This window comes from Vigna unguiculata, chromosome 10, assembly GCF_037176805.1.
Source record: "Vigna unguiculata cultivar grain cowpea cultivar isolate G323 ecotype 2 chromosome 10, ASM3717680v1, whole genome shotgun sequence".
NCBI lineage: Eukaryota > Viridiplantae > Streptophyta > Magnoliopsida > Fabales > Fabaceae > Vigna > Vigna unguiculata.
This window is the reverse complement of record NC_140801.1, coordinates 52,714,472-52,728,496: the sequence shown is the minus strand read 5'-3', so window position 1 is coordinate 52,728,496 and position 14,025 is coordinate 52,714,472. Positions and strand designations below refer to the sequence as shown.

General features: G+C 29.8%; 2 protein-coding genes across 3 annotated transcripts; one reads left to right on the top strand and one right to left on the bottom strand.

Annotated features, from left to right (window-relative positions):
• The first annotated feature begins 892 nt into the window (after positions 1–892).
• Positions 893–4,019, top strand: LOC114166038 (putative inactive nicotinamidase At3g16190). Of its 2 annotated transcripts, XM_028050690.2 has the most exons (6): positions 893–1,030; positions 1,112–1,256; positions 1,336–1,449; positions 2,718–2,952; positions 3,030–3,146; positions 3,725–4,019. In XM_028050690.2, the coding sequence occupies exons 1-6, from the start codon at positions 954–956 to the stop codon at positions 3,805–3,807; spliced, it is 771 nt and encodes a 256-aa protein (XP_027906491.1). In that variant the 5' UTR covers positions 893–953; the 3' UTR covers positions 3,808–4,019. The 2 variants fall into 2 exon arrangements, with proteins under 2 accessions (XP_027906491.1, XP_027906492.1); XM_028050691.2 differs by lacking the exon at positions 3,725–4,019 and having other exon boundaries at positions 2,999–3,146.
• A 2,819-nt stretch (positions 4,020–6,838) lies between these two features.
• LOC114166644 (heat shock 70 kDa protein 14-like) lies at positions 6,839–12,221 on the bottom strand. The gene is made up of 10 exons (XM_085667857.1): positions 11,973–12,221; positions 10,653–11,865; positions 10,096–10,323; positions 9,924–10,019; positions 9,576–9,800; positions 8,689–8,877; positions 8,452–8,598; positions 8,128–8,277; positions 7,911–8,041; positions 6,839–7,532 (listed from the first exon to the last, which is right to left on the bottom strand). The coding sequence occupies exons 2-10, from the start codon at positions 11,820–11,822 to the stop codon at positions 7,340–7,342; spliced, it is 2,529 nt and encodes an 842-aa protein (XP_085523983.1). The 5' UTR covers positions 11,823–11,865; positions 11,973–12,221; the 3' UTR covers positions 6,839–7,339.
• Between the last annotated feature and the right edge of the window lie 1,804 nt (positions 12,222–14,025).

Genomic DNA, 14,025 nt, shown 5'->3' with positions numbered 1-14,025 from the left:
TCATGAATAAACCCAAAAATATGATAAGAAAAATCAAATATTATAAAAATGAAATTTTTAATCATTTTAATTTTTTTATTAATTTATTGAGCTTAACTACACCATTAATATTTTATGTATAGAATATTTTTTTTAATTATGTATTTTTAAATTAAAATAATTATCTTTTTATTTTTATTTTTTTAATAATTAAGAACTTATTAAACTAAAACAATTACGTTATCATTTTATCCTTTTTAATATTTAATTACTTACAAAAATAAAAGATAACTAAATTATTTACTTATCATAAGGCACATGTAATTTCAGTATTACGTAACTAAATTACATTCAATGAATCCATATGAATACCCAATATTGTTTTATTTAAAAAAATTTGAGATTAAGATTCACATTGAGTCAAAATTTTAAATATTAAAATTAAATTAAATAATTTTATATTATATATATATATATATATATATGTATATATATATATTTTTTTCATATGATACGTGACACCAGTACTATTATATGACAGATATTTTACACTTTTTAAAAACATGCAATAAAATAAAAAATATGATGATGTAACACGTGATATATACAATTTAATAAAAATGACCTAGTTGAATTACTTTTGAAAATTAAAAGACTTAATTGAAAAAAAATTGTGAATGTAAATGCACTTTGTAAACGAAGTTGAAGACAAAGAAAACTTTAGAGTAAATGTTTTAGTGAAATAACTTATCACTTTTTACTGATAAAAAGTAATTCAGTCAAATATTCATTATTTATGTGCATCTCACTTTCTTTTTTAAATTAATAAATTTAGTAAGATATTAATTGTTTTGAAATTATTTCAAATCGATTAGATATCAAATATTTCATATGAAATGTATTTTTATTTAAATAAAATATAAAAAAATAAATTAAATAAAAAGAAAACAAAATATGTGAGGGTGAAAGCCAACATGGCCAAATCTGCACAGTTCAATCTCTCACCTCTTCCATTTCTGAAGCACCGCAAAACACCCAAATTCAGCTTTAGGTAATCTCTTCTTCTTTCTCTTCAATTTCGTTTTCTTCCCCTTACTTATTTAGGGTTCGTCTTTCATGTTCCTGTGTGCAGTGGGACAAATACCCTACTTAATAAGAGACCCAATTGGCCAAAGTCTTTGTCACTGCGCTCAAAATCTGCACTTGCTCGAGCTTACTCTTCGGAAACAATGGCAGAGGATTCTAATCGCTCGGCGCTTCTCGTGATCGACATGCAGGTACTTACTTGTTTACTTTCGATGTTGTTCCTCGTCAGAACGTGTTCGGAGAAGTTAAGGTTTCTCTCTGTGTCTGTAGAAAGATTTTATAGAAGGTGGAGGTCCCTTTCTTGTCAAAGGAGGAAAAGAAATTGTCCCTAATGTGATTAAAGCTGTGGATGTTGCTAGGCAGCGTGGAATTCTCATTATTTGGGTAATAATAACATTCTTTCTATGTTGTTCCTGGTGTATAATGTTTCAATGTTTTTCTTCCAATGAATTTATTTAAATTTTAGTATGAAATGTGAACCTCCATGCTTGGTCGAGAAGCGTGTAAAATTAGAGTTTAATGAACACATACCATTGTTATCCATCAATAACTTTTAACATAGAGTGTTGTTATCCACTGTGAGTGCATATATTATTTATTCAGAAGCATTGTTCATTATTAGGGAAAGAATATGAAAATGTACACCAGTAAGTGTTTTTTATTTTTATGTTTCGTTTAGTAGACGAAGGAAAATAAGGGAAAGGAAGAGAAGAAAAAGGAAAAGAAAGAAGAGACGAGTGAAAAAATAATTTGCTTTTATTCATTAGTTTTTATATTATTTGTTATTGTTTTAATAAGAAAACAGAAAAAATAATTGATTAGGGGTGTCTTGTAATCAATTATATATACCAAAACACTTAAAACAAGTTATTGCACCATGTTTCTTCTTTTATATTAAGTACTGACAAGTACAATAATATCAGTTTTTTCAGAGAAGAATTCAAATGAAAGTTATATCAAGTAATTATGCAAGACTTTGATCATAATCTCCTGCACAGTATAAAGACATTCATGCTACAATGGTCATATCATACGAAGTCTATGAAAAAGGAGGAAGAACACAAAAGAAAAACTAGCACAAGTTCCTACAAGCCTATCATTCTTATTCCTTTTCCAAACCTTGAGTTACCACTAGTACTAGATTGCCATAGAAGTCTATGTTATACCTTTGTTGGGAGCGTCTTTTTTTTTTACCTTGTAGAGTTTTTCCTTAGCTTCACCTTCTTATCTTTTGCTCTTGGAGTCAGAAGTGGTAGGTGATAATATTTGTAAACTTTAGATTTAAGAGAAGATAAGATAGGACAACTAGGAGTTGTACTTAAAATCATCAGAAGTGATTTGGTGTACTTGTTTAGTGGAATCCTTTAAGTTTATCTTGAAGGGGTAACCGACCTAATTCAAAGTTTAGGATTAATCAGTATAAAACTTTGTCCTTCTTATACCTATGGACGGTCAAACACCATGTTCTAGAGTTAAAGTCTTGGACTATTGTTTCTATGAAAAGAAGTCTTAGACTCTATTCAAACCATGTTCTAGAGCTAAAGTGTTATATCAGTAAAATCATTCTATATGCACTATCCAGAGATCTTGAACTGTTGGTATGAAGAAATAGCTATCTAACTGTTGAATTATATTTCTAAACATGTTTCCAGGTAGTACGGGAACATGATCCCTTAGGAAGAGATGTTGAAGTCTTTCGTCGGCATCTATACGGCAAAGGGAAAGTTGGTCCAGTTAGTAAAGGAAGTGAAGGTCTAGAATTAGTTGATGGACTGGTTATTAAAGAAGGGGATTATAAACTTGTGAAAACCCGTTTTAGTGCATTCTTTGCTACACACCTTCATTCGGTCCTTCAAGGAGCAGGAATTAATAGTCTGGTGATCACTGGTGAGTCATAGTTTTTGTAATACATACACAATGTCAACTTTCTAAGAGTTCTATGTTTGTGTGTTGACTGGATGTAGGTGTTCAAACTCCCAACTGTATTAGGCAAACTGTCTATGATGCTGTAGCATTGGACTATCAACCAGTAACTGTTATTGTTGATGCTACAGCAGCAGCCACACCTGATATTCATCTTGGTAATGGTTTTCAGCTTTGCAATGTCTTTGTTTTTTAATTTTTCTTTGTTCTCCCTGGAAGTGTATCTGTTGGTTGCACACACATTATTCACTCATATCTTCAAGAACTCTCTGATATATAAAACTGTGTTGCAAACTGTCAATTAGTTAACTTGGTGTATGAGTATTTTTGCTCACTTCACAAGCTGTACAACTATTAGACATTAGAAGTGATGTGACTGTTCAAAGTCCTAATGAAATGAACAACACCTTTGAATAAGTCCATGTTAATTTGCTGGTGAGATTTATTATGAAACTGTTTTTCTTTAGATGCAATTTATCAATTTCTGAAAGGACATGTTCCAGGAGTCAAGCACATAGAATTGCAAAACTAAGCTTTTTCTTACTCATTAGTTCACATGGGTAGTCTGGGGCATGTTCAATGTTCCATCTCTTTTTTGTGTTTTCCAAAAGAAATTTTGCGGATAAGTTATTGTATTCTACATGCCCTCAAAGCAGGTAACCTTCCCTTGTTTTTCAAAATCTTAGTTAATTTGATGGAAATGATGCATTGATGACCAATGTTTATGTGGTTTCAGCTAATTTGTTTGACATGAAAAATATTGGAGTTGCAACTCTAACATTAGAAGAATGGAGCGAGCCCAAAGCTTCATCTACATGAATCATGGTACTACTTTTACAACCTGTGCCTTCAATTCCAAGACACAAGGTGTTGATGTCTTTGTCAAGTGTATAGTTTAGTTAAGCGAACCTTTGTGTGGCGTCTAATAAAATGATTTACGTGACTATATCTGTTTATTTTAATATTACTTGTGTCCATTATTAACATGTTTTTCTTGTTTAATAATGTTGAAATATCCTCCAATATTTAAATTTAAATGTCAATGTAACTGTAGCTATCCAAATATATTATTATTAGGTCCAATGTAACTGTAGCTATCCGAATATATTATTATTAGGTCAATGGTTACACCTATACCGACACACTTTTTATTACAATTTTTATGACTAATAAATTGCAATTTATGAAGTTATTAATTTTAAGAAAGTAAAAAATGTACTTTTGTTCAAGAACCAAGTATATATTAGATTCAGTGATATATGTATGCTATGAATTTTTTTTAAGAAAAACTTATGCTTAATAAATTATAAATATTATTTATTTTAATAATATGTTTATTAAATTTATTAATTTAATTAACTACATAAATAAGGTTATTAAAATTTTGTATCTTATTACTTTATATGTTATAATAAAGAAAAAAATTACAAAAAAAAAAATCAGAAAACCAAACTTTAGGTAAGGTAGACCCAAAAAATTAATCCATATTTTTGTTATGTAGAACGAAAAAGAAAAAAGATGCAAGTGATACCGGTGCACTTAGAAATTACATGTAATAATAATTCTAATATCCTTTTGGATAGTGCATGCTAACATTTCTTTGGGCCGCCATTTCTATTTTTTATTTTCTCTTTCTGCACCCCCTTTTTTTCTCCCTCAGATTTTGTTGGGAAAACTTTAGATTAACTTACTTAAACAATTATTGGATTATGCGATTTAAGAAAAAAAAAAGTTTAGATACTGTATTTGAGATTCGCTACAATAAGTTTTGTAGTGGTAACAACCTAAAGCAAACCATCTTCATCTCAATCAATAAAGATGATAACCATTAATGTTTTTAACAATTGCTTTAGCTATGTATTATTATAGTATCTTTTTTTTCCTCTTGTTTTCGCATACATTGATACATAGATCCTTGTACAAACTTTTGGAATACTCTTTCTAGGTACAAAAAAACTTTCTAAAAACACGAATCTAAAATAAAGATTTGAAAACATATTTCAAAAAACATTTAAAGTGGTACAAAATATCTTCAATAATAAACAAAATAAGATAAATACAATGTGATAGGAAAAATTACTTGAAAGTAAGGGGTGAACACAATAAATGTCACACGAAACACAGAAATGTGATGAAGAACAAAAATTTGTAAAATAAATAGAGGAAAAAAAAACTATTGAGGCACTTTTATACAAAACATATCAAAATAATGGTTGATGTTAAAAATTAATAAAAAAAATATTTTAAAGGGGAAAATAAAAATTATAGTTGTGGACATAAAAAATATACTCTTAATATATTGTATAAATTATTATTTTTAATATTAATATTAATATTAATATTTTATTATTATTATTATTATTAATCATTATTTAGTAATTCGATTTTAAATACAAGATAAGATAACTTGTCATTGTGCGTGATTATATAGAGTAGACCCTAAGCATATGATGTTATGAAATGAAGACAATGTAAATGTAATATAAAAATAAGGATTAAATTGGAATTAGTCAATTTTTAAAATTTTAATGCAATTTAATCTTTCAGTTTTCTTTTGTTGAGTTTATTTGACTTTTTGAATATGTCTCATGATAACATTTGAGTTAATTATATCGTTTAATATTTTTGTAAATATGTTTTATAATAACATTTGAATTGATTACATAGTACACTATATTTCTATTTCAACATTAGTTGAGAATTTGAAACGTTAAATAAAATTCACAAAATTTGATTAAAATAATTAAATTCAAGTATTTTTAAAGTTATAAAAATAAATTAGATTAAAATTTTAAAAAAATATTAATTTCAATTTTTACTAAAGTTTAAAAGACAAAAACATACTTAACCCTAAAATTATTATTATTATTACTATTGTAATTATTATTTTTAATCATTATCTAATAATTAGATTTTAAATACAAAACATGATAACTTAACATTATGCTATGTGCATTAAATATAAGACTTATCCGGATAGAATTCTGCTTATAGAAGAGAAAAAATATAAAATAATTTCTCATGCTAAAAAAGTTTAAACATAATATAAAAATCAATTAAACTGTATGGAAATTTTCTTACAAATTAACTTATACATAAACTAATTTTAACTTATAGAAAAATCTTTCAACACAAACAAGAAATATTAAAATTGTGTACATTTTATCGTATGACTTTCTTAGTTATTCTTATAACTTAATATTTTCATACCACAAACCTTGAATTTACTTCCATACATAGTCATAACGAACAAATTAAGCAATACTTATAAGCTAAAATACACCATATGAGGAAACTAAATTAATAGTACAACAATGAAACTCTAAAACTTAATCAAGATATTGCGTTCTAGTGTCACTAGTGAAATAAGTAAATCACATGCACCAAAAAAAACTAAAATAATCATAACCTGTAAATTTTATATTCTTCAAAATTACAAAAAAAATTAGACTTCAAAAAGTCCTAACAAGTTCACAACCTTCAATCAAATACCCTCATCAAGATCACTCATTCAAACTGTGTTGACCAACTACACCACTAGTTCACTCTAAAAACTAATCAGTCACAGTTACATAACACTATAATATAATGGGATCAATCCAATTATATTATCGCTAGTTGTTCATCCAAACATTGGTGTCGTCTGAACCATTGTTTTATTATTGAGGGAGCTAAAAGAACTAATAGATTATAAGGATACTATCAAAGGAATGAGAATAAAATCATAAATTATACATGGGTAATTGCCTTTAGCCTACTAAAGAGGATGAACTTAAAGAACAAAGAGCAGCAAAGGATAAGTGGTAAGAGAAAGAGAGGATCCACGCAATATCAAATTAAAACCTGTGAGGAAATCTAACTCCATTGTCACATTGTTAAAACGACAAGAAAAAGCTTTAAATAAAGACCATGAAACATAACAACAGTTATGAAGTCACCTAAAACAAAACTTACGTATTAAATGGGAAACAACATTATAACTCTTCATCTTCTAAAAAACTTATACAAATACTCTATAAATCTAGAGAAAGTAACTTTAGCCAATTCTCACTAGATATGGGAAGGCAGACCACGTTGTCGTATTTTCTTTAAAACTCTTCGTAAAAAAAAAATGTATTCTGAAGTAACACCATAATATTAATTAAAACTTACGATACAAACCAGTTGAGAGGGTTCTACTTACTCCAAACGTTAGAGGAGTCATTCACAGTCAACCCATCAAATCAAAGTTCGTTTTTTCCATGCCCAATGCATACTCAAATGGATGAACAAAGGTATAGAGGCTATTAGTCTGAGCATGAACTTGAGTGCAAACCAAGAACAAAAATTATGCAGAGCCTGCGTTCTCAGACTAATCAGTCTCCATTGGTTGAGGAGAAGCTGGTGCAGCCTGGCTACTTCTATCCCCAGTATTTTCGTTACTGCTGGCATTAGCATCCCCTCGAGGGTGTTGCTGCTCATCACCCCGCGGAGATGGGGTTCCTGATCCAGTGGAAGTACCTTGTTTGGTTGGCCTTGGTTTTGTCATAATTGGCTTGCAGAACCTATTACAAGAATAAATATTTTTTCAATAGAAAGTAAACTGAACAATTAACATAGAGAAAATAAATATTGATAACTCTAAAAGTTCAAAAGTGACAACTAATCCTTCCCCAACTCGACTAGTTTCTAAGTACATAAAGCAATGGCACGATAATGTACTAGTAACAATGTATAAGATAAAAAATTTTCAATCCCTATAGCAGATAGCAGAGAATGGTTATAAGAACGAATTTAAAAAATTATTAAGAGAATCAAAACCAATAAACAAAGGGTGCAAAAATTACTAAAATCAAATTCAGTGACACAAAGAGAATAAAGAAATACTAAAGCCAAATGATGTCTAAATAACCCAAATACTACGTAAGATTCTAAACAGAGACCTGTCAACAATCTCAGCTTTCTTTCTTATTTCAGCTGACAAGAGTACAGGGTTGACATATTTTGGAAGTGAGCTTTGTTGTTGTTGCTTCTCCATAAACCATTTCTCAGCTTCAACACATTCATTTATGACCTACAAACATTAAAAAGAAATCAATTTCAAATTTATTCACAACCGTTCAAAGAAACGAGAGAAAGAAAGTTTGAGAAGTTATTTACCTTCTGTTTCTCATTAATGTCAATGTGATCAAATTTGGGGTCCTTCGACTTTGCAGCTTCTCTATAACTATTTATACAATACATGAATTGCTCAATTATACTACCCCTCTCCATGTATTCTTTGTAACGCCCTTCAATGGGATCACCTTTCTGCAATCACATAAATAACCACCCATTAAGATTCCTTATGTTAAAAACTAACATTATGTTTGTCCATAAATAACGTAGGGTAACAATAACAGGGGCTGCAATCCCTTTTGTTTCTACAACTTTTTAGTTAGACGGAGGGATGGGAGGAAGGGAAGGAATCACACAGATTTATACCTTTCTTAGTTCTTCAAGCTTAGCAATATATACACCTTTAGTTTCATCTTCACCCTCATCATAAAGCCAATCTTCCACTTCCTGGAGTTTGGCCGTAAAATCTTCTCTCTCTGAAGCAATGACAAACTCTTGGTATTTGTCATTAAGCTGAAATGATGATAGATAAAAACAATTTGATGATAGGCAATTTTAGTTTATATCATACCATGAATAAGAGAAGAAAGAATTAACACACACCTTGTTTCTCATGTCATAAACATAAGCCTCCACTGCATTTTTCTTGTCCTTCGTTTCCTCCATCACACGATCCTGCAAAGCCATTTCAAACTCCTTCTCTATTGCCTTTTGGACATCCGAAGAGACCATTGCTCCGTAAACTAACTCTGATACAGCAATGCTTGTTTTTTTAACCTTTTTCTTTGGAGCCTGAACCCATAACATTGAAAAGTTCAGTCAGCCAAAGTAGAAAATATCACCAACCATGTTGAACAACTCTAGTAGAGACACACAAACCAACAAGCATAGAACATAATACGTATGCATTATTGTACATGACTGTTGAAACACACGAGGTCTTTACATTAAGGAAAAAAATTATATTTATTTGTTGATTTTACAAATAATAACATAAATTGCAATGTCCTCACTTTGTTTTCAGTTTTCAAATTTTTGTATGGTAAAAAAATGTTTTCCCTATCTCTTTACAAATCTTTATAAACATAAATAACAAAACAAAAAAGTACTATTTTTAACTAAAAATAAAAACAAAAAAAAATGGAAAATGATTTCTCAAGTCAACCATCCCTAAGATTTAAATTTAATCTGAAGTGAAAAATCAAGCAAGTTAAATAAACTATAGGATGATGCAAACACTTGAAATTCCACATTCAACAAGTGTCATATATGTGGAATTCTTCTGAAAACTTTTTTTCTATATGGTTTAAACAACTTAAACTATAGCACTATCATATTACTTACCATAACCATAAAATAAAATAAAAAAACATAAAAGGATAAAAGAATCAAAATAAAATAATACAAATATTGCTAAAAACTCGATTGACATAAAGAAATGAAAATAAAATGGCTAGCAACTGCTTAAATACTTTTTCAACATTACTCGCCTTGGTATCAGTATTTGTCTTCAGAGGCTTATCTTCATTCTGAGGAACACCATTTTCAGCCCCAGAAGCATCAGTACTAACCTTTGCATCTTGCACATTTGCACTAGTGTCATTGGAGGCTGGAGGTGTAGCTGCGTCAATTGGGGCTTCGTTAATGTTTGGCTTAGTATTTTGCCCTGCTGATTCTTTGGTAATCGGAACCTCAACTTCGTTTTCTTCCAGGAGCTAAAAGAACAAATAAAAGTTGTTAGATCACAAGAACAAATGCTCTCTGTTTACTACCATGAGTTCACAACGGAGTTTATTGTAATTGAGGGGAGAAGGACCTCTAAAGCCAAAAAAACTTACCATGGCAGACTCCAGAGATACAATTCCATGAATATTCAAACGAACTTTCACTTTCACTTTTGTCCTTTCACTATTTGCAGTTTGGAACGGACCAATCTGCTTACACTCAAAGAGTAACAACACTGCCACAAGAAATGTAACATAGAAAGAAGAAAGTTGGACATTGGCTTACAGTATATGTGCTAATCTTGGTAGGTGTTTGCAGCTCACTTACATCGCCATAATGTACATCAATAGAAAATGTTCCTGACCTGTAGAATGTTAGAGCTTTGGTACTTGGTATGGGATTACCCCTGGGAAAAACAAGGGAACTCTGCTGATTTTGTGGTGCATTGTCCTGTGCATCTGGACCAGTACCTTTCCATGCAAGGGAAATCGAGAAAGGAAGGCTTTCATTGACCTTCACGTTATGAAAGGAAAAAAAAAAGATAGTAACATCATACCACATGCAAAGCTTAATATATCAGCAGTTCACAGGATCGACAATAGGCAATCAATGTAAAATTAAAAATAGAAACCGATGAGTGAATTTCTAAGGGCCTAAACATAGGTAGACATCATATATATGTAATTAAAATAATATCAAAAATCATAATTCCCAAAGATCTGTACAATTTTGCAACAAGTACTAAAGACAACAAACAAACAAGCTTAAAAACCCAACATTGGCACAAAGGGTCCTTCTGGATTGAAAAGAAACAGAAAATAATCCAACATAAGAAACTTTACCTGAAATTCTCGTACTTTAAACGTGGGACTAAGAATTGCACATTTCAAAGCACAACCCTTAGCAACACACTCACTAGCATTCATTGTTCTCCTAGGCTCTTTCTTGAAAAACTCTGTCAATATTTTGGTTACGGCGGGTACACGAGAACCTGAACCAACCACCTCAACCGTATGCACATTTTCAATGGTAAGATTTGCTTCAGCAAGTGCCTTATCCAAAGGTCCCCTGACACGTTCCAGAATTGGAAGACTTAGTTGCTCAAACTCATCTCGCTTCATGAAGCCACGGACATCCTTCTCGTCCATCAAACACTCTATGTTGAGAGGTGCCTCACTATTTGCACTAAGCATTTTCTTCATCTTCTCACAGGCAGCCCTCAACCTTAAGGAAGCCCTAGCATTCTGGCAAACATCAATCTTATACTCCTCCTTGAACTTAGTAGCAAAGTGATGGAACAAAACCTCGTCAAAATCCTTACCACCTAAAGACCTATCATACGAATGAGCCAACACTTTCAACTGCCCCTTCTTGAATCCAGCAATGCACACTTGCATGCTAGCATGCCCAACATCAACAAAAGCAACATTCAGTTGATCATTTTCTGGAAGGTCCGTTTTATAAATCCCATACGCCAAGGCAGTTGCAGTCATTTCATGAATCAATTGAAGTGGGTGTAGACCAACAATCGTGGCCGCATCCAACACCGCCCTCCTCTGCAAATCAGTAAAATAAACTGGAATTCCAATGCAACAATCAACAACAGCCGTCGTGAGATTCTTCTCTGCAATTTCCTTAAGATTCGACAACATCATACCAAACACTTGTGTAGGTGTAAATTTCTTAGCCTCACCCAAGTATTGCACGTGAATCAACGGGTACCCATCATTCCCCTCGGTAACAAGAAATGGCAATGCCTTAAGATCCCGTTGCAATTCGGGATCAGAGAATTTTCTACCAATGAGTCTCTTAAACTGTGATGTTGAATTCTTAGGGTTCATCAGACTGGAGGCAGCACCAGCAGTGCCAATGAAACGTTGCTTCTCACCAAAGCACACAATAGCAGGCGTTTCACGTTTGGACTCGTCATTAAGCACAACGTCAATCCCTCTTTGCCTCGCAACTGCAACAACGCAGCTCTCATTACCGAAATCAAAACCCACCACACTCATCTTCCTCAATCAAAACTCCGCCCAAAACAGAATAAAATCAAATCTGAAAAAAAAAACAAAAACAAAAACTCTCGTCGCTACACTATTCATTTACACATTAAACATAAACATTACAAACTAATCAACTTGCACGAACAATAACTTAATAACCTGGATAATAGATGAAGCAAATTCAACATTTAAAATCGATGATAAAGGAAGCAGTGTTCCATCATGCATGAATAAAAGATAAGCAGCGGAAATTGAATGATATGAGTTGTATCAAAATTTGAAGAGAGAACAAAGAATTTTGTTATGAATGAGAACGTAACAATCGTAGGAGTCTAAGGAGTTTGTAATTTGTACCCAAAACACAGAACGGGAGAAGAGAAGAGATTGTGTGGAATTTTGGAGTTTTGATTTTAAATTTTCAGTGACGACCTTTTCCATTTCCAATTGTTGTTAAACTTCTAAAACAGGCTTTTTTACCCGCGCAACGCACGGAAACATTGTAATTAATTAATCTTCGTGTGTGTATATATATTCTTATTAAAATTAAAAAATTGTCAGATGAAAATAAATTTATCTATATTTGGAAAATTGAAATTCCTTAACCTTGTGATAATTCAATTCTAATGTAGTGTATATAATATATAAACCACTTTTCATAAAACTATTATAAAATATTGTTAAATAAAAAAGATTTATTTTCTTCTTCTTATTTTAGTGGGATTTAACAAGAAATTTGGTGTGTATTTTACGGATAGATTTATTCATGTATTTAAAATATATATATATATATATATATATATATATATATATATATACCAATGAATTTACTAATAAATTTTCAAAACAACAATGACTTTTACCCTTAAATTCTTACAAGATGCAATTTAAAAGAAAAAAATCATTTACCAACGCATTCAATCACAAATTTTGCAATTAAATAATTAAAATAAAAAATGAAAACGTTAATATCATTTTTAATGATGGATCATTACCAGCAAAAATATATAAATCAATAATAAATATTATAAATTATCAACGAAATTTAACTATAAAATTTATCGACGAAGATATTATTAAAAATAAAAAAAATTTAATTTATCAAAAAATATCTATTAATAATAAATGTTTTAAAATTTGTCATTATAATCTTTTTTTCAACAATAAAATTTTATTCAATAATTGTATAATCTTTTAATGGAAAAGAGTATTTTTCTAAACCTTAAAAGACACAACAAACATAATGAAAGACTTAATTAATAGCGAAGACGAACTCTATTTTCTACATTCACAAGTTTAACAAAACATGAAAAAACAAAATCAAGGCTTCAAAATAATAAAGAAGACGAACTCTATCTTCTACATTCACTAGTTTAACAAAATATGAAAAAACAAAATCAAGGCTTCAAAATAAAAAGAAAGTAATGACAAAGATAAAAAAAATACAAAATATTAATTCTTACAAATAAAGATAAAAGAAAATAAAACTAATTATACTTAGTAACTAAAAGACATTATGATATATCTATATCATGTAGAAATTCGACAAAAAAGATAAGTTTTTCGAGCCTATGATGAACTTTTTTCCCTTTTACTTTGAAACTTTAGAAAAAGTCAAAAAATAATTTTAAAAAACTATAAAATGATAACTCAATATTTAAAAATAATTCTGAACCAACATTAGTTAAGTTTTAGATAACATAGTAAGAATTAAATAATGTTAATATAATACATTTATCGCGTAAAGATTTTCTCCATCTCCCTTAATAATTTATTGTAGCACGAAAAAATATTATTAATTTGAATAAAATTACTTATGTATGTTTGGTAAAATTAAATATTAATATAATACGTGTATGATGTAAAAGTTTTCTCATTCTCTTTCATTATTTACTTTAATGAAAAGTTTCATGCAGCAAAGATTTTCTCATTTTCTTTAATAAGTGAAAATACATGCGTCTTTAGTATTTTTCTTTTCAAGATAAAAAATATTATCACATTTTTTTTTGTTAGAGATAACTGATTGAAACAACAATTATAAAACGGTTGTAAGGGGAAATCTCTTTATTAGACTGTGTTTTTTTATAACAAAAAATAATAAAATAATAATAATAAATATAAATATTTTTTACAATTTAATTTAATTATAGATAATTTTTATTTATTTTGTAGATATTTTTTATTTATTTAATTTTAAAAGATAGTTAAATTTAAA